Raw genomic sequence first — 21,374 nt, forward strand, 5'->3', positions numbered from 1 at the left:
ATGGTGGGGAAGAGATACAGGGCTGTGGGGGGAGAAAGCGCGGGGCAGTGGGATTATGTTGGGGAATAGATACGGGGCAGTGGGATTATGCTGGGGAAGAGATACAGGGCTGTGGGGGGAGAAAGCGCGGGGCAGTGGGATTATGTTCGGGAATAGATACGGGGCTGTGGGGGGAGAAAGCGCGGGGCAGTAGGAATATGTTGGGGAATAGATACGGGGCTGTGGGATTATGTTGGGTATCGATACAGGGCTGAGGGGAGACAGCACGTGGGGCAGTGGGATTATTCCGAGTACAGCCCAAGGCCATTCAGCCCACCATGTCCGTACTGGCTGGTAGACAGAACAGGTGAGATTTCTGACCCACTGCCTCGTTCAGGCCGATGATGGGAGGGGTGGGCTGTGCTACCTCTGCCAACTGAGGCAGGGCTCCTACTGGCCTGTTTGGGGCGGGGGGGGGGGGGGTGGAAGCGTAGGTTGTGCGTGTGTGTACGTTTGCTTCACTCCTACCAAGTAGCTCCTGGCAGAACCGCACCCAAAATTCCCCGACACACAGACAGACGCACACAGTAATAAAAACATTTATTTTCTCTCTTTCTCTCTCTCTCTCTCTCTCTCTTTCCTTGTCAATTCAGAACAACCTGAGGCATGAGATACGACCAGAACCTTTCCCTGATGCAGCGAGACAGATCCAGGAAAGTTTGGGCTGGCCAATGTTCTCTGGGGAGGGCAGTGGGTGGAGGGGAGGGGGGCGTGGAATCTGCTGCGCTACCCCCCACCCTTTGCAACTCGAAAAAGGAGTGTATTGTCAGTACTTCTATCTGCCTCGGCTGGGAGGCAAGACAACCAGTACCCATATTTTAAACAACAAAAAAAAGGACAAAAAAAATACAAACAAATCGCACCAGTATTTAAATTAAATCCTCTCCACTCTGGTTATAAACATTTGTCAACTTTATCCCCCACATTTCTCCCTGCTCCCCCCCCAACCTCGATCCCCGGCCTTTACTTCCCCCCCCACTCCACCAAAAACAAAAAAAAATATAAACCCACTACAAGGACAACAAAATTTACATCTCATCCGTCAGGTTATCCTGCCCCATGCAGGGAGGGAGCGTAGATGGTGGTGTGTGCACTGGGGTCTAGTGGTGAATGCTGTTTTGTGGGCTCTCTCTCTCTCGCTCTTGCACAGGGAGAGGGGTTGGGCGTTTTAGCCTGATTTAGCATCCACCAGCTCTATTAGGCCGTCCGTACTCATCGATTTGGGTCTCTCCAAGGGGAAGCCCAGGGCTCGGCTCCAGATCAGCTGGGATAGGACTCCCAGGGCACGGGAGACACCAAACAGAACCGTGTAGTAGTTCATTTCCTTCATTCCATAATACTGCAACAGAGAGAGAGAGAGACAGACACAGAGTCAGGCAGCTGCTCCAACAGTTCAGGCACACCGAGAGGTTTAACAGGCAATAGGAGTCAGTCATACAGCATGTGCCCAATCTAAAATAGCCTCACCTGACTGCACTCAGCCCATATCCCACTCAGCGGTGAGCATTTTAGAAACAAGTCAGCATAACTCTTAAGTTTCAGTCATTACGCAAAGGGAAAAGGATTCACACAGAGGTTCACAGAACAGAATCACACAATAATCCCTCTGGTGTGGAAGTAGGCCATTCGGCTGATCAAGCCCACACTAGCATCCCAAACACATTCGCTTACCCCATTCCTGTAATCCTGCACTTCCCATGGCTAATCCACCTGGCCTGTACACCCCCGACAGTACAGGGAATTTAGTCTGGTCTACCCACCTAGCCTGCAGAACAACCGAAAGAACTGCAGATGCCGTAAATCAGAAGCACAAACACAGTGGCTGCTGGGAAAGCTCTGCAGGCCCAGCAACACCCAGGAGGAGAAATCAGAGCTAACGTTTCGGGTCCGGTGAGGAAGGGTCTCCTGTACGCCTTTGGGCTGTGGGAGGAAACTGGAGCACCCAGAGGGGACCCACGCAGACACAGGGAGAACGTGCAAACTCCACACAGACGGTCGCCCAAGGGTGGAATCGAACGTGAGTCCCTGGCGCTGTGAGGCAGCAGAGCTAACTGCTGAGCCACTGTTTCACCTTTGTGTCTAAACTGGGGGAAGGCCAGTTTCAATATCATTGGATGCGATCTGTTCAGCAGACTGGAAGCAGCTGCTCGCAGGTAAGTCTATGTTTGGTAAGTGGGAGACTTTTTAAAATGTAGTTATGTGTGAACTCAAGGATAGCACATTCCTCTAAGAGAGGAGGGCCAAGGCAACAAGCCAAGGGAAAACCTTGCTGTTAAGAGGTATCGAGAGTTTGATAAAAAGGGAGAAGCACGCGTCAGGTACAGGGAATTTAAAACAAGGGACAACCCTTCAGAAGTACAGAGTGTTGCTTACTCAAGGAAATGAGGGAAGCAGAAAGGGGCCACGAAATCTCATTGGCAGGTGGGATTAAGGAAAATCCTACGGCAGTTTATCAAGAGGAAGAGGATTCCCAGGGAAAGGCCGGGGGGGGAGAGGAAAAAAAAAAGAGTGGGGTCTATTAGAAACCAAACATCGACAATCTGTGTGGGGAGCCACGGGATGCACGTGAGGTGTTAAATGAATATTTTTCAACTGTATTTCAACAAAGAAGAAAAGGCATTATAGCTAGAGATTTCAGTTGTGCTGCTTTGAGGTTCGAGAGCACATTATTAATGTGCAGGCATTAGACATTTTTAAACAGGTATAAAAGGTGCATAATTCCCCAGGGCCTGATGAGATGCATCTCATAGCAGGCAAGAGGGCTGTTTGCTGGGACCCTGGCAGAGATCTTTAACACAGGTAGAGTGCCTGATAACGCGAGGATAGCTAATGTGGTTCCTACGTTCAACAAGGGCAGCAGAGATAGGCCAGGGACTTGCAGACCAGTTACTCCAATGTCAGCAAATGGGAAACTATTCGAAAAAAGTTTTGAGGGTCAGGATTAGTTAACACTTGGAAAAGCAGGGATTGATCAGAGATAGTCAGCGCTGATTTGTTAGAGAGAGAGAGATCCTGTCTGACCAAATTACACAAGTTCTTTTTTGTAAAGGTAACTAGATAGATCCTTGAGGGCGGTGCAGTTGATGTGGTTTACCTGGGCTTAAGGAAGGCACTGACAAGATCCCACATGGAAGGCTGGTCCAAAAGGTAACAGCCTGTGGGATCCAAGGCAAGAGGATAAACCAGGCCCATGATAACAAGGTGTGGGGCTGGATGAACACAGCAGGCCAAACAGCATCAGGGGAGCACAAAAGCTGACGTTTCAGGCCGAGACCCTTCATCAGAGAGGCCGAAAACTGGTTTACAGATAGGGAGGCAAACAGTGACGGTGGCGGCCTGTTTATGTAGTCAGTAACGTTTGATCAGTGGTGTACCATGTGGACTGGCGCTGGGACACCCGGTGTTTGCTGTGTACATCACTCAAATGTGAACGTCAAAGGTTTAAATAGTAAGTTTGTGGAAAGGAGAGGAAAGATATTATTAAACTGAAGAGGGCACAGATAAGACTTTATAAAGGATGCAGCCAGGACTGGGGGGTTTAAGCTACGAGGTGAGGCTGGGGATTTGGCATGGCGAGGGCAAAAATTTAAAAAGGGGCAACACTTTCACACAGAGGGTGGTTTGTACGTGGAAGTAGGAGATGGTACAGTTACAACATTCAGGAGATATTTGGACTGGTACACGAATGCGGAAGTTTTAGAGGGATAGCAGACAAACACAAGCAAATGGGACAGGTTGAGTTTCGGGAAACTGAACTGGCATGGACAAGTTGGGCTGAAGCACCTGCTTCGGTGCTGCATACCTGTAATGGTGGTGTTGTCGATAGCGTGGAGAATGGGCTCCGTCTGATCTTGATTAGCTACTAAACTGGGCACAGCAAGGGCAGGAAAGGGCAGGGGGTTGGAGGGACATAGTGCACATTTCAGGTGCGAGAACTGGGGCTTGTATCCAACAGTGTGGAAAGGCCTCTCCAGGATAAAAGGAGATCTCTCCACCCCCGCCCAGCCCTGACCCCGGCCCCAACCCCTTCCCCATTCCTTACCACCCCCCCCGCACCAAAAAAAGTGGGACTTGTCACTTTCTCCCCCCAACCCCCAGGCACTAACCTGCAGCAGGACCCCACTGTGTGCATCCACGTTGGGCCAGGGGTTCTTGGCTTTGCCCTGATCGAGCAACACCCCGGGGACAATCTTGTAGAGTTGAGCGACGAGCTTGAACATGGGGTCGTTTGGCAGGTGCTTGAGGGCGAACTCCCTCTGGCAGGTGTAGCGGGGATCAGTCTTGCGAAGGACGGCGTGACCGTAACCAGGAACGACCTGTAGGACGGGGGATGTGGGGAAAGAGAGCTGGGGTAAACAGGACAGCATGACCGTGACCAGGAACGACGTGCAGAACGGCCGGGGCGGGGGAGGCTGCACCGAGTAATAGTGCTGTTAATAAGCCAGCTGATACTGGACCCCGGTGACAGTATTTTGCTGCCATTATGAATTTAGCACTGATGTGAACTCTCAGCACACTGTTAACCAGCTGTGAAATGTGAAGCAAAGGACCATAGTTAATCATTTCTCCCTCCCCACCCCCACAGGGGGCAGTGGAGACAAAGCTCACCCTGCCAGAGTTCAGCGTGTTCCAAATGAAGTCTCGCAGCTTCTCGTCAGACACCTCTCCACCCAGCTCTTCCTGCAGGTCCGTCAGCCACGAGAGCACCTCCTGAGCATGACAGCAAACACACAGAGACGGCCACCATCAGAACTTTTAAAGCACAGCCTCAGGCCTCCGTCACAAACACAGTGCTGTTCAAACACAGGATGCAAGCTAGTGACCAGCTTTCAGCCTCCGTTTGATAAGATCACATTCTATTACTGACCTCGATTCCACATCCTGCCTTCTCAGGGTCACACAGCACGGAAACAGATCCTTAGGTGCAGTCTGTGGGACTAGTGAGTCGATGGCCGGGTCCAGCATTTACCGCCCCGTCCCTAGTTGCCCTTGAGAAGGTGGGGAAGGGGAGCTGCCTTCTTGAGCTGCTGCAGCCTGCCTGCTGTGGGTCGATTCACACTGCCCCTTCGGGAGGGAATTCCAAGGATTCTGACCCAGCCACAGTGAAGGAACTGCCGATATATTTCCAAGTCAGGATGGTGAGTGGTTCAGAGGCGTACTCGCAGAGGCTGGTGTTCCCATGTGTCTGCTGCCCCTTGTCCTTCGTGATGGAAGTGGATGGCAAGTTTGAAAGGTGCTGCCTAAGGAGCCTCGGTGAGTTTCTGCAGCACATCTTGTAGATGGGGCACGCTGCTGCGACTGAGCAGCAGGGGCTGGGGGCTGGATGTGGTGCCAGTCAAGCGGGGGCTGCTTTGTCCTGGACGGTGTCAAGCTTTTGAGTGTTGTTGGGGCTGCCCCACCCAGGGCAAGTGGGGAGTATTCCATCACACTCCTCACTTGTGCCTTGTAGATGGTGGACAGACTTTGAAGAGTCGCTGCAGTATTCCCAGCCTCTGACCTGCTCTCAGAGCCGCTGTGTTTTTGTGGCGAGCCCAGTTAAGTTTCTGGTCAATGGTAACTGCGGGATGTTGACAGTAGGGGATTCAGTGATGGTAACACCATGGAGCATTGTGGGTGGTAGTTAGATTGTCTCTTATTAGACATGGTCATCAGCTGGCATTGTGTTACTTCCCAGCACAAGCCTGGATATTGTCCTGATCTTGCTGCATTAAACAGGTCACATTAAAAAAAAACTGACAGAAATGTTCGATGAGGGTGATGCTATTGATGTGGTGCACATGGATTATCAGTAATGATTGCAGGATTATGATAACTCATCGTATTGCCAAACACCATCACGTCGAAGCCCCCACCCAATCACCGGCAGAGACTCCCGCTCACGTCAAAACAAGTCTTGGAACCCCAGCGTTCGCTCGGCTTCAGACCGTACCTGGTTTGCGAGGCCGTGCAGGGGTCCGGCTAATCCATTCATCGCTGCTCCGAAGCACAGGTAGGGGTCGGAGAGTGCACTTCCCACCAGGTGGCTGGTGTGGGCACTGACGTTACCACCCTCATGATCGCTGGAGTGAAAGACAAATAGATTTAAAACAGAAAAGCATGTGTCAGTCTTCCAGAGGCAGCACATTGCAAATGGATTCTGGTCAGGCTATCAAACCCATGTGGGCCTGACTGCATCCACACGGTGCTGCAGGACAGAGCCCCTCAGTCACTCTCCAGATTTCCAATTAGTTCTTACTTTCCCTGAGGGTCGAGAGTCCCTTCCTCAAAAGACAGTGGATGTAGAATCTAAACGTTTGTAAGGCACAAGTAAATAGATTCTTGATGACCGAAGCTGGTGGGTGAAAGACTATTGAGGGCAGGACAGTGGGATAGGCCGAAATGTAAAGTTGGGGTTAACATCAGTTCAGCCAGTCTTATCAAACAGCAGAGAGAGCTGGGCCTACTCCTGCTCCCTTGTTGGTGTACGTAGGACAAAGGGAGATTGATTTTATTAGTGAGAGTCATATCAATCAGGGACACAGGGAAGCTTAGGAGGTGGTGGTGGTGGGGTGGGGGTGTGGGCAAATTAAGAAGCATGAAGCAGGAACAGGTGTGTGTCCATGTGTAGGTCTGAGGTGGAGCTCTTTAACAGCAGCACAGAAGAGAGAGGCTGAATGGCAACACCCCCCCTCGCAATCAAACAGATTCCACAAAACGAGAGAGACTGCAAACACCTCCACATTGAGGAAGATGGGAGGGGCAGGGGGAGCAAATAAAAAGGCCTGCATAAAGCAAAGGGTGGAGAGAGCAGGAACACAGAACACTTTATTCTGTATCTAACCCTGTGCTCTCCCTGTACTGGGGAGTGTTTGTTGCAGGGGACAGCATAGAGAGAGCCTTACTCTGTATCTAACCCTGTACTGTCCTGTCCCTGGGATAGTTTGATTGGGGGGTGGGGGGGGGGGGGGGGGGGGAGAACAGCGTAGAGAGAGCTTTACTCTGTATCTAACCCTGTGCTGTCCCTGGAAGTGTTTGCTGGCGGGGGGGGGGGGGGGGGGGGGGGGCTGGGGCGGGGGAGAACAGCTTAGAGAGAGTCTTATTCTGTATCTAAGCCTGTACTGTCCTGTACCTGCGAGTGTTTGATGGGGGGGGGGGGGGGAACACAGTGTAGAGAGAGCTTTACATCTGTATCTAACCCTGTACTGTCCCTGGGATAGTTTGATTTGGGGGGGGGGGGGGGGGGGGAGAGAGAGGGGAGAACAGTGTAGAGAAAGCTTTACTCTGTATCTAACCCTGTGCTGTCCCTGGAAGTGTTTGCTGGCGGGGGGGGGGGGGGGGGGGGGGGGTGGAGAACGGCGTAGAGTGAGCTTTACTCTGAATCTAACCCCATGCTGTCCCTGTCCCTGGGAGTGTTCGATGCGGCGGCGGTGGTGGTGGAGGAAAGGAAACAGTGACGGAGAGAGTGGGAGCGAGACACTGACCTGTGGATGGTGAGGTACAGTCTCATGAGCTCTGTGAACTGGGGTTCGGAGTAACCCAGCATGTTGGTGAAGTTGTGGGACCAGTCCAGATTGGGATCAATGGCGCCGATGCTGCTCCCCTCCCTGTACAGGTTCCGGTAGATCTTTGATGCCACACAGGGGAGCTTAGCGATCAGATCCATCGAATCCTCATAGATAAACTACAGGAAGAGAGGGAGGCACAGTGAGAGAGAGGAGGAGGCGGGGGGGGGGGGGGGAGGGAATCAGCTGTCCATGCACCAAGATGCAGTCACACCCTATCTGCTAAAAGATCTACCCAAGGGGAAGACTGTCAACACAATCTGTGTACCTCCCAACAGGTGGCCGAGAAAGGGCAGCACACAGGCTCAAGACAACGTGAAAATACAGCCTTGCTACAGCTTGGAATAATGCCAGCCAATTGCAGAATGGGCTCTTCCAACTGCCTCGCAAGTTTGCATTTCCACAGATGCAGGGAAAGCGTAGACACCCCACTGCCCGCACCCACCACCCCCACCGAGTCACAAGATAGGGCAGCTACGAGACAGCAGGCCTGGTCTGCAGTTGTCAATGCCTCTGGCTGTTCAATGGGACACTCTATGCTTTCAGAACACACATCAGCTCAGTGCCTATTTATAGCTGCACAGCAGCAGCAGTTGGGGGGGGGGGGGGGGGGGGGGGCAGCGAGTCGGCTCACAGTAACACTGCACCAAAACACATGACGGCTGCAGCACATGGGCCGAACGCACCACAGGAGCCTCGCTCAGCACGGAGATTCCCTGCAGGAACAGCAGCATAACTCGGGAAACACTCACCTTTCCTGTCACCCCCTCCACAACACCTCCCCCCCCACCCCCCCTACACACCCCCTCCCTGTCTCCGTCACCCCCTACACCCCCCCCCCCCACACCCCCTCCCTGTCTCCGTCGCCTCCTCTGTCCCCCTACACCCCCTCCCCACCTCCTCCAGTCTCCAACAACCCCTCCCTCTCTCCGTCACCTTTCAAAATGAGCTCCTGGGATTCGGAGTAACGCCATAAGATATAACAGCAGAATTAGACTGTTCGGCCCATCAAGTCAGCTCTGTCATTCAATTGTGGCTCTCAACCCCATTCTCCTGGCTTCTCCCCCAAACCCTCCATTCCACCTTACTAAGCAAGAACCTATCTCTGCCTTAAACACACTCGATCACTTGGCAGTGAGTCCCAACAAGTCACCACCCTCTGGCTGAAGGAATTCCTCCTCATCTCAGGTCATCCCTTCACTCTGAGGCCATGTCCACAGATCCTAGTGTCTTCTACTGCTGGAAACATCTTCTGCACGCCCACTCTATACAGGCCTGTCTGTATTCTGTAAGTTTCAATCAGATCCCACCCTCAACCTTCCAAACTACACTGAGCACACAGCCAGACTCCTCAACCCCTCCTCATATGATGAGCCATTCATTCCTGGGACCTTCACTGTAAACTTCATCTGCACCCGCGACCCCCCCCCCCCCACCCCCCACCCCCGCCGCGGGCTGGCACATCCTTCCTTAAGATACAGAGCCCAAAACTGCTCACCATAATCCGAACGTGGGCTGACCAGCGCCTTATACAGACCCAACAGTACATCCCCACTCTCGCATTCTAACCCTCTTGGCGTGAATGCCAACCCTGCATTGGCTTTCTGAGCCGCCCAACTGAACATGCATGTCAACCGTAAGAGTATCTCAAACCAGGAATTTCCCAAATCCCTTTGCATGTCAGACCCCATCCCCCCGGCTGTTTAGGTACGGGCCTGCATCTCTTCCCCCCCCAACCAAGCGCACTGCCTCACGCCCCCTCATGCATGGTACGCCACCGGCCGCGCGGTTACCTCCCAGTACTTGGCCTTGCTGACTCCCTCCGAGTAGGCGCGGGCGAAGCTGCTCTCGCTGTTGAGCGCCGTAACGGCCGCACTGAGCTGGGTCATCGGGTGCAGGTTGTTGGGGAAGTTGTCCAGCATCGTCACCACATGCGAGGGCAGGGCTGCTCGCTTCGCCCACTCCTTGGATATCCAGTTGACCTGAAGAAAAAAAATGTGGAAGAGGGGAGGAACGAAGAAACGATGAACACGCTCACCATTCAGGGGGGCGTAGAGGAGGGAGACGGTGGGTACAACCCATTTATCAGCACCTCCTCACCAATCAGCCTCCCCTGGTCACAATGATCCTTTTCCAGAAGGAAAGCCAACTCACTCCAGACACAGCTGCTCAGGTCCTAAAGCGCATTGAGACACGGCAACAAGTTTTCCCCTGTCGGGATCTGAACACCCACAACTCCCCCACCTTCGTGCAATGATGCTAAAAGGTGCGTTCTGACCTGGTTTCTTTCAGAGAGGGGGGAGGAGGAGGAGGAGAGGGGGGAGGAGGAGAGGGGGTCTCTCCCCCACACACCGTGCCATCCCCAAAAAACCCCGGCAAGCTCCTTCAGAAACGGTTGATATTACTATCACCCTCACAACACTCCAATAGTCGGGGGGGGGGGGGGGGGGGTTAGAGGTTGGGACAAAGGATAACGCCGTCTGCTCTAGCGATGTTGAACTTGTAGTTTTTGCTTTGCACATGGCGCTGAAAACCAGAAACGGGGGGGGGGGGGGCATTTATGTAAAGCTTTTCACCTCGGCGCTCAATGGGGTTATTTGCAAAGAACACCAAAATTCAAAAACTAAAGGCACTTGCGCTCCACTTGAGGCAGCTGGAAGGTCAACTCTGGTAGAGGCCGGCACGCTCACAGAGAACATACCACGTGGTACCGGAAACTGCGTGCGTGAGTGCACAGGGCAGAAGGAATTACAGGGGTAGACCCTGTTCTGACTCAACAAAACAGAGGTCAGCCCATCCTCAAGGATAGCAGAGTCCGGCTTAAAATTTAAACAAAGCACGGTGTTTAACTGTCAGTCATCTTCACTGGTGTAACACCCAACTCACTGGAATGCCAACACCGCTGCCATCTCCCTGAGCTGGCTCACCAAAATAAAAATCAATCAACGCTCCAAACTCCGTCAGCAAGAAGGTTGTTTCCCAGCGAGTATAACGCAAAAAAAAACTTCCGTAAAACATATGTTTTCTTTGTAACAGTGTGCATCGATAGCACAAAGATGGGGAGAAAGATCTTGCATCGCGAGGTGCGCTTGATAGCCATGTGGTGGGCTTGTGGAATTCATTGCCACAGAGTGCAGTGGAGGCCGGGACGTTGGATGCCTTCAAGGCAGAGACCGACAAATTCTTGATCTCAGAAGGAATCAAGGGGAGAGCGCAGGGAAGTGGAGTTGAAATGCCCATCAGCCATGATTTAAATGGCGGAGTGGACTTGATGGGCCGAATGGCCTTACTTCCACTCCTATGTCTTATGGTGCGTGCGCATCTAGCACTGCCCTTATGACAGCGAGTGCCACTTTACTGCGAAATGTTCACACAGTGCTGTGCTGCACCAATTTTTTTTATTTACGAGTGGCTCTCCTGGCGATCTCTCCGACTGAGAAACAGACGGGCTCAGAATGATAGCCACGTGGTCGCCTGCTCCTCAAGCGATCCTCAGTGCGCATGCTGTTACCTGCTCCTGTGTGGGGACGTCTCCTGTGACGAGCAGCCAGAACAGACCCTCAGGAAGGGGCTCGTCTCCCCCAGGTGCCTTTGGTAAAAGCTTCTGACACTCGGGTATACTGTAACCACGGAAACGGATACCCTGTGCAGAGGAGAGAACAGCCGGAAGGAAAACAGCCTGTGTCAATTCAAGCCTCCCAGGAAGAAGCAGCCAGCCACTGAAAAGCGCCGCGTGGTTGGGTGCTAACTCAATCTTTGAGCCAGACAGAGTTGCCCGCTCTCCCCCCAACTTGTGGGCTATTCCGGTCCTCCAACCCTCTGTACTCTTCCAACTCTCCAGACTACATCACATCCCACTTGGTCTGTTACAGGGCAACTATGCCTTCAGCTGCCCGGGCCCTCAGACACCATGCCCAACATCCAGGCCTGTATCTGTGAGCTACCCGAGTATCTCCTCGTGGAGCTCAGTGTCCTGGGCAGCACCTTCAGCTGTGTGCTCAAGGCACTGGCCGTGCGCAGGGAGCTATTGAAACTTCAGTTTTTGCACGAGCTCTAACACACCTTCATTTCATTCGTGCATGGAATGTGCCCTCCATAGCCAATGCCTGGGGGGAGGTCCCCTAGTGAGGGCCTCGCCGTCCCAGCCCGGCAATACGTTCGCTGTCTTCAGGTATTGGACAACATGCAACTCCCTCCCTGACGACACACTGTGCGGGGTGTCCCTCAACCACACAGGGGGCAGGGGCGCAGGTCACCTTCTTCCGAGCTGGGGTAAACTCAAAAGAAAAGGGCAATAAAAGTCGGCCCAGCCAGTGATACCTGCATCCCATGAGCGAATAAAGGAAACCAGGCCTGTGTACACCCATCAGTAACACACACACACACCCCAAAAGCAAGCCTGACCATAGCCACCCCTCCTAAAGGGTGAGTGACAGCTCAATAACGGGCTGGTACTGGTTGGCATCACCCTTAGTACGTGGTAATGGAGTAGCCAGCGTGCAGAGAACCTTTACCAGCATCAGCTTCGTACCTCCTCTGGGTCCAGCACCGATGTTTCATACACCAACCCCTTCATTCCTCGCATGCCACCATATACCTGGGGAGATGGGGGGGGTTAATTAACACACACACATTTAAAATAGAAAACATCGGTAAGCAGGTACAATTCACAAACCAGGGAGCGCACGAGCGAGATGGGCACCCACCCACACGCTGGCACATTAGACGGCAGGGCTGATTAAAATGACAAGATGGGGGCAGGTAATCAGAAAACAGATCTCACAATGACACATATTAGAGTCTTACGGCACAGAAATAGACCCGCGCCAACCGTAATCCCAAACTGAACCAGTTCCACCTGCCTGCCTGTTCTTGGTCCATCACCTTCTAAACATTTCTTATTTTTATCCAAGCATTTTTTCAATATCATAACTGCACCCACATCCTCTGGAAGTTCATTCACACACGAAACCTGTCTTTTTTAAAATCTTCTCCCCTCACCTTCAAAACATGCCCGTGGTTTTGAACTCATCCACCCCATTCACCTTATCTATGCCGCTTGTGATTTCATATGTCAGCCATTAACCAGCAATGCTCCAGCCTCTGCTTATAAATCCAACCTTTCAGTCCCAGCAACATGCTCTTCTGAACCCACTTCAGCTCAATAATCATTGTAGAAAAGATGTTGTTAAGTGAAATAATTAATTTAGACAGCATAAATAATGTTGAGAATATTAGAAACATGAGACAGGTGTAGGAGCCTGTACCACCATTCAATGTGATCATGACTGACCACACAGCATCAGCATCCCTTTCCTGTTTCCTCTCCATATCCCGCAATCCCTTTAGCCTCAGGGCCACACCCAGCTCCCTCTTGCATATACCTTACAAACTGGCCGCCACAGCTTTCTGTGGGAATGAATTCCACAGGATCACAACTCTGACTGAATAAACTTTTCCTCATCTCAGTCAATATTAATAACACGCTGCCCTTTAAACGTGGAGCAGGAGCTCAGGGGATAGATTTTCCAAAGCGACGTGACGCATGTGCCCCAGAATGCTCTTGGGGAAAGACCCTTTGGTTAGAGGCCGAGGCAAGTCTCAAATCCATACCCCACCCCCCCGACACCAACACAGACACACTACCAAAGCACCCCCCCAGCTATAGTCCTGACAACCTGAGAGACGCAGCGTCAGGCTTTGAAGATGCCGAGAACACCCGCTCTCTCAGGGAAACAGAAAGGGAATGGGCGTGGGAAACGATAGCTCAGCCTCTGCCTACCAAACGATTGCTCCACCTCAGCCCCGGGCCTGACCCCTATCCCCGTTACTCACAAACAGGAAACGGAGCACACAAATCCATACCATGTCAACATTGATTTGCCCGATAACTGTCTTGCCATACTGCTTTTTGAAAGCTCGGATCCTTGACTGCTCCTTGGGGATGATCTCTGCAAGAATTTCCTTCAAATTCTACAGGAGAGCAAAAGCATCCGTTAGACGTATTGCACAACGCGGGGTGTGCGCGTGGTCGGTGGAGGGGAAAGCGATGTGGACAGTCTTGGTGAAACTGCGCCCTCGAGCAAGCAGCAAGGCAGCTCCACGGCCACCCAGGTCATACCATGAGATGTCACCTGCTCCTCAACTCAGGCCCCAACATACAGGGAGGGCGGAGGTTAGCGCTCATTTCGAGAGGGGGAGAATATAACAGGGGGCGGAGCAGGTGGGAGGAGGGAGCGGGTAGGAAGGCAGAGGAGGGAGGAAGGGAGCAAGGAAGCAGTGCGGTTGGGCATTAGCAGTATGAAACAGAAGGAATGATGTGCAAAAAGACAGGGTGGTGTGGATGTGTGTGTGTGTGTGTTGGGGTGGAGGGGAATGAGCAGTTGGGAACAGAAAAAGAAAAAGAGGGGAGGTGTGGATGTGGGGCGACAGAGAGAGGGGGCAGCGGAGGACAGAAGGAATAAAGAGGAATGGGGGTGGGAGTGATAGTGGGACAATGACAGGTTACTTCGGCCCATGAGGTGGTTGAGCTGGCAGCTGAAGAGCACAAACCTCAGAGGAGGTTTACCAGGATGCTGCCTGGACTGGAGGGCTTATCTTATGAAGAGAGGTTGACTGAGCTCGGTCTCTTTTCATTGGAGAAAAGGAGGAGGAGAGGGGACCTAATTGAGGTATACAAGATAATGAGAGGCATAGATAGAGTTGATAGCCAGAGACTATTTCCCAGGGCAGAAATGGCTAGCACGAGGGGTCATAGTTTTAAGCTGGTTGGTGGAAAGTATAGAGGGGATGTCAGAGGCAGGTTCTTTACGCAGAGAGTTGTGAGAGCATGGAATGCGTTGCCAGCAGCAGTTGTGGAAGCAAGGTCATTGGGGTCATTTAAGAGACTGCTGGACGTGTATATGGTCACAGAAATTTGAGGGTGCATACATGAGGATCAATGGTCGGCACAACATTGTGGGCTGAAGGGCCTGTTCTGTGCTGTACTGTTCTATGTTCTATGTTCTAAACTTCGGGCAATCTGGGCAGGCCCCCACCTCCCCGCTTGGAAACGGGCCCAGACGGAGGGTCGCTGCAGAAGATGTTGACCACTCACCGTTTTGGTACTTGTATTCCGTGCAGCAAATACGACACATGCAGTGTTCTGTAAAACAAAAGAGAGAGAGAGAGAGAGAGACAGAGACAGATGAGCCTTTGCTTAAATTCATTCAGTATTGACGTCAACATGGAAAGCAAGTTCACACAAGTAGGGTGCTTGAACTAAACTCCTTCGGGTTGTGGCAAGCTCCAAAGATTGGTAAACCATCCCAGGGAAGGAACACCAAGTCCCAATCGAAGTGAGCTGAAGCACAAGTTGGAGCATGTATCTACGTGAGCAAGTGTCTATCTGAGTGTCTCTCACCAATTTGCAGTTGCCTGTACAGTGATGGAGTCATTGACTCACACAGAAACAGAGCCTACAGCCCAACTTGTCCATGCCGACCAAGTTTCCCAAACTAAACTGGTCCCACTTGCCTGCATTTGGCCCATGTCCCTCTATTCACGTACCTGTCCGAATATCTTTGGAATGTTGCAACTGTACCTGCATCTACGGCTTCCTCTGGCAGTTCATTCCACATATGTCCAACTCTTCAGTGTGAAAAAGTTGCCCCACAGGTCCCTTTTAAATCTTTCTCCTCTCACTTAAAAATATGCCCCTTGGTTTGAACTCCATTACCCTGGGTAAAAGACCTTTGTTGTTCACTTTACCTCTGCCCCTCACGATTTTATAAACCTCGACAAGGTCACCTCCTACACTGCAGGGGACAAAGTCCTTTTCAGTCCAGCCTCTCTCTAGAGCTCAAACCACCCAGTCCTGGCAACATCTGAACCCCTCTCCAGTTTAATAATATCCTTCCTGTAACAGGGCGACCAGAACTGGACACAGATGCTCCAGAAGAGGCCTCACCAATGTCTCTGTACGACCTCAACGTGACGTCCCCAGCTCCTATATTCAAAGTGTGCCAAAGACATTCTTAACCACCCTGTGTACCTTGATGCAAACTTCAAAGAACTGTGTACCTGAACCCCTGGGCGTCTCTGTTCAAGACAACACTACCCAGGGCCCTATCATTAATTAGGTAAGTCCTGCTGTTGTTTCTTTTACCAAAATGCAACATCTCAAATTTATTCCGGTTAAACTCCATCTGCAACTCTTCAAGCCATTATCCCAATTGATCAAATTCCTTTTGTGATCTTCAAGTTTGCCACCAATTTTATTGTTATCTGCAAACTTAATTAACCATGCTTCCTAAATTCTCATCCAAATCTTCTGTCATCTATATACATGACAAAGAACTGTTGAAAGGTCTCGTCTGCTGACGCTGCTATAACATTCCTTCACTGTGTCGTAGAGAACTTACGGACACAATGTTTCCGGGAACGGAGGGCCTGAGGTATAAAAATAGACTGGGAAGGCTGGGACATTTTCCACTGAACTTTGGGAGGTTGAGGGGTGACCTTACTGAGCTTTATAAAATCATGGAGGTAAAAAACAAGCGTCTTTGAGTGTGGGGGAGTTCAAAACTAGGGGGCATTTTTTTTAAAAAGGGTAAGAGGAGAGAGATTGGATAAAAGACATGAGGGGCAAATTTTTTTTTGTTTTTACACAGTGGGTGGTCTATGTGTGAAATGAACTTCCTGAGGAAGCGGTGGATGTGGGCACAGTTACAATGTGTAAAAGACATTTGGTTAAGTACGTGAATAGGAAAGGTCGGAGCGATATGGGTCAAGCGCTGGCAGGTGGGACTAGTTTAGTTTGGGAACATGGGAGGCCTGAACTGATTGGGCCAAAAGATTTTTTTCTGTGCTGTATGACTCTCCTGCCTATTTATTCAATCATACATTCCCTCTCCTCCCAATTCCCCCAGCACCCAAACCATTTCCTTCTCTCTCCCTCCCTCCTCATCCCCTTCTGCAGCCTTAACAGTGAGTGGCATCCAGCTATTCATACTCTGTGGTTTGACAGAACAAACTTCTCCTTTAGCCCATCACATCACTAGTTTCTGGGTGCCTTCCCCCCGCACCCTGCAATCACAGTTAATGCTGCTCGATGTGTTACACAAGAACATCCTTCCCTTCTTGAGGTGGTGGTGGTGGGGGAAGAGAGAGCAAGAGAGAGAGAGAGGGAGAGGGAAACCAAATAGAAGGCAGCATTAATTCTCTCAGAGACAGTAGGAACTGCCGATGCTGGAGAATTCAGAAAACGGCATTTCTGAACAAGGGTCTAGGCCCGAAACGTTAGTTTACTTGCTCCTCTGATGCTGCTTGGCCTGCTGTGTTCATGCAGCTCTACATCATGTTATCTCAGCTTTTATTCTCTGCCTGCTCCCTCCCTGTCTCCGAGGCTGGGGCAGCCCAATTAAAACCTCCTTCTCACAAAAGATTTGTTTTGCCCCGGGCATAAGGAAGTTAAACAGATAAAACAGCAGGGGCTATGACACTCTTCAAAGAGAAATGCAGACAATTCCTCTCCAACTGTAATAAATTATAAAATGTGAGGCTGGATGAACACAGCAGGCCCAGCAGCATCTTAGGAGCACAAAAGCTGACATTTCGGGCCTAGACCCTTCGTCAGAGAGGGGGATGGGGAGAGGGAACTGGAATAAATAGGGAGAGGCCTGCTGTGTTCATCCAGCCTCACATTTTATTATCTTGGAATTCTCCAGCATCTGCAGTTCCCGTTATCTCTCTCCTCTCCAACTGTGCTGCCCTTCGAAGTGAGCCAGCGACGACACACACATATTCCCATTTAAGTAAACGTGGCTGGCTCACAAGAAAGGGAGCCCGGGGTGGGGAACAGGGATGTTGGCCTGCTGAAATGTCACAAACAGAACTTAAAACTCCCATCTAAATGTGCAGAATCTGAAGTAGGGGCATGGCTGGTTATAAAACCATAAGCTTACTGCAGTTGGTGTGAGCCATTAGTCAAACCACTATTTTAACCAGATACCCTGCACTGAATATCACAGCCAACTGCTCACATCTCAACGCTACATGCAATCACTGCCACCAGCTCAAGGGCAACTAGGGATGGGCAACGATGCCCATGTCCCTGCAAGTGAACTTTGAAGCACAAGAAGGGTCACTATCTCATCTCACAGACAGTTAGCACTCGCCCATTGAGATTAGTTCTTGGCCATGCACACACTGACCAGCTGTCGAGCGTTTCTACAATCAGACAGGCTAGCTCAATGCAATACAGTGGGGCACGCTGCCTTCCATCCCGTGGGGAAGTGGCAGTAACTGACTGGACTCCCAGTGCACTCTGCCGCCTGAGTCCCTTCCAGCACGAACCCCTCGACGGAGGCACAGGGGAGGATCGAGCACAGGGTTAATGTGTCAGGTCCACAGCGACCCTCCCTCAGAATGACAATTTAAACCAAATGCAGAGATTTTCAAAGAAAAAAAAGTGACACAAACGGTAGAAGTGGAAACATCAACATGCATCACTGCTGACGATAATCTGCAACTTACCTACACTGAGTCTGAGCTGTACAGCATGGAAGACCCCTCAGCCAAACCCGTCCATGCGACTAGGTATCCCAAATTAATCCAGTCCTGTTTGCCAGCATTTGGCGCATATTCCTTCCTATCCATGGACCCATCCAGACATCTTTTAAATGTTGTCACTGTCCCAGCCCCACCCACTTCCTCTGGCAGCTCGTTCCACATACGCACCACCCTCTGTGTGAAAAAGTTGCCCCTCAGGTCCCTTTTAAATCTTTCCCCCTCTCACCTTAAACCCACATCCTAGTTTCAGGCTCCCATACCCTGGGGAAAAGACCTTGGCTTATATTCATCCTATCATTGCCTCCCATGGTTTTATAAACCTCTATCAGGTCACCCACCCCTCAGCCTCTGACGCTCTGGGGAAAATAGCCCGAGGCTACTCCGCCCCTCCTTGTAGCTCAAACCGTCCCACCCTGGCAACATCCTTGTAAATTTTTTCTGAACTTTTCCAATTTCTAAGGGGGGTTGGGGGGAGGGTACGCCAAGAATTGAATGCAATATTCAAAAGGTGGTAGTAACCTATGTGTCGTATTGGATTCAAAGGGTGGTCTAACGATGGGTCGTATGGCTTGCAACATGACTCAATCAATTCAACTCCTGAAATAATGGTGGAGTTTGAATATTTTTAAATCCAGAATTAAGACTCGAACAATGAGTGCCAGGGAGAATGGCAGCATCTTTACCCGGTATGGGCCTAATATGAATGAGCGCAAAGAAGCTCTTGGGTCACATGTTAAGCATATGCATATGATGAAGTTGGAAAAGGTAGGGGAGTGGCGAAAAAAAGATACCCAATCCGTGTGAATAATCTTTAAAAAGCAAACGCCCAAACTTGCAAAACCAGGCAGCCTACCATCCAGTCTCAAACAGTGAATCAGCGGGAATGGGTAGTAGTAATTCAGACAGGGTGGGGGGGGGGGGGGGGGGAACGAAAAACCGGGATGGTTGATGGGGACAGGAAAACCAGGGCGTGGGGCACAGACCTGCCACACTGCTGGGCAGTGATCTCTGGGCTCTGTTTCCAAACAGCTACAACTTTGGCCCAAGTGTTGGCCTGACGTCATTTTGAACATCCTTCTCACACTCTTCGCCCGCCACCCACTTCGTTGGAGATACAGCACCTTCAGCAGCTTGGCCCAACCACCTCTTCTGGCACCGATTCCTGCTGTGAATATAGTGCCACACATCACCCCAGGTGCGGAAAAGCTCTGAGCCGGAGTCAAAAAACAAGACCATGTAAATGAGGATGCTCGCGACGCTGAGGGCTCAGTGCTACTCACTGCAAGGTAAAGCTACGGGTTCCCTAGGAACATGTAACCACCAATGTAAGCTAGTAAGGTCAGCCCACGTTGAGACCAACAGAGATTCATTAACTGAACTGCGCACTGCTGCAGATATGCCTGAGAGCCCCAGACACGTTAAACTTTTATAAAAATCACAAGCCCATGCTATTGCCAGACAGCCGGCTGGTGGGATTCAGTGGAGAGCCAGGTTAATGCTGTTGAGAGATGGGTTCAAACCCCGCTGGCAGATTCTGTCTTTTGTTAACACGATGTGGAATTGGAAACCATAGTCTCCGTGACTAGAGACTGTGAAACTGCCATTTAATAAAAAAAACCAAATCAAAAATCCAACTGCTTCACCCACATCCTTCCCGAAAGGACATCCGCTACCCGACCCCGCAAAACGCTCCAGACCCACCGCAACACTTCTTAGCTGCCCTCTGAAACGGACCAGCAAGCAACTCAATTCAAAAGGTAATGATGGATGGGTAAGAAAACACCAGCCTTGCCAGCTATACCCACGAAAGGGAATGAGGTTAAAAATGCAGAGATCACTGATCTTAACAGTAGGCACAAGGAACTCTGAACTTCTACAAATTCAAAGCAAAGAATTCTGAACTTCCACAAACACACTAAGTGCTTCCTTTGAGTAAACAGCCAGTGGGAACAAAACTCTCCAAAATAAATAAATAAATCAGTAGAGCAACAATTCCCTGTCCCTCCTGGATGTCAGAGATTTAAGCCTATTGCAGATGCAGAGAGTGTGCGGGGAAGCAGATTACACTTTTGCTAGCTGACCTGGTCCAGGCAATCAGTAAACTGGAAGTAAGTTGACTTGGCCCCTGTCACATTGCGTTTCATCTGCCAGACTGTTCACATCACTGACTGACTGCACTTCAAAACAAATTCCTCAAGGTGTGGATGCGGTACAAACTACTCGCAGCCCTGCTTTGAACTAAATGGAAACGGTTAGGAGTGGGGTTACCAAGATCAGGTTATCATTCAGGCTGGAAAAAATAACTCAGGACACCCAGTGGAATAATCGCCAATGTGCCAGACACACAGATGTCAAAGCGTGACGTACAGTGAACAAAACTCTCTGCGCATATAAAGGAGCAGCTGCACATGAAGTATGAGGGGACACCTCTAATTACTACCCAAACTTCCAAGGTGACTACAGAATGTGAGAGAATGTGCAGCAGGACAGGTGTCAAAGACAGGCAGGAACGGTTTAGATAAAGCCTGCCAGCGCCTACAAGTAGAACTGCAAACGTAAATCCCTTGAGAGGGTTGATGGACTATTGTGATGCCTCTGTGGCTGAAGTGCCCACTGTTGATCATTTACCAACAAGGTGGCTTCACTGGCATGAGATGAAGGAGCCAAGCACCGCTCTGGTTGCATCAGTCCATACAAACTTCACTGCCACCTCATGAGTTGGGGGGTGGGAACACAAGCAACAGGACCATTTCAGACACATATTATTGTTAACTACGTCTGGCAACATCTGTCACTTAAAATTCGTCATTGTTCGAAAGGTCCACCGCAGCAACCTCGGCCCCCCTACATTCAACCCGTCTCCGTCAGCCCCACCCCGGCTCCCAACGTTCACCACCCCTGTCTCCGGCACCCCCACCTCCTGCCCCTACATTCACCTCCCTCTCCGTCTCCGCCACCCCCACCTCCTGCCCCTACATTCACCTCCCCGTCTCCGTCTCCGCCACCCCCACCTCTGCCCCCTACATCTCACCTCCCGTCTCGCCACCCACACCTCCTGCCCCTACATTCACCTCCCGTCTCCGTCACCCCCCCTCCTGCCCCCTACATTCACCTCCCATCTCCGTTCCGTCACCCCACCTCCTGCCCCCTACATTCACCTCTCGTCTCCGTCACCCCCCACCTCCTGCCCCTACATTCACCTCCCCGTCTCGACACCCCCACCTCCTTGCCCCCTACGTCACC

General features: G+C 51.2%; 1 protein-coding gene across 1 annotated transcript; it reads right to left on the reverse strand.

Annotated features, from left to right (window-relative positions):
- Positions 1–562: 562 nt before the first annotated feature.
- Positions 563–14,765, reverse strand: cs (citrate synthase). Its single transcript, XM_059643820.1, has 11 exons — positions 14,677–14,765; positions 13,446–13,553; positions 12,112–12,177; positions 11,092–11,223; positions 9,374–9,562; positions 7,500–7,699; positions 5,969–6,098; positions 4,648–4,749; positions 4,146–4,355; positions 1,007–1,378; positions 563–974 (listed from the first exon to the last, which is right to left on the reverse strand). The coding sequence occupies exons 2-10, from the start codon at positions 13,446–13,448 to the stop codon at positions 1,208–1,210; spliced, it is 1,203 nt and encodes a 400-aa protein (XP_059499803.1). The 5' UTR covers positions 13,449–13,553; positions 14,677–14,765; the 3' UTR covers positions 563–974; positions 1,007–1,207.
- Between the last annotated feature and the right edge of the window lie 6,609 nt (positions 14,766–21,374).

This window comes from Stegostoma tigrinum, unplaced genomic scaffold (genome assembly GCF_030684315.1).
Source record: "Stegostoma tigrinum isolate sSteTig4 unplaced genomic scaffold, sSteTig4.hap1 scaffold_283, whole genome shotgun sequence".
Lineage (NCBI taxonomy): Eukaryota > Metazoa > Chordata > Chondrichthyes > Orectolobiformes > Stegostomatidae > Stegostoma > Stegostoma tigrinum.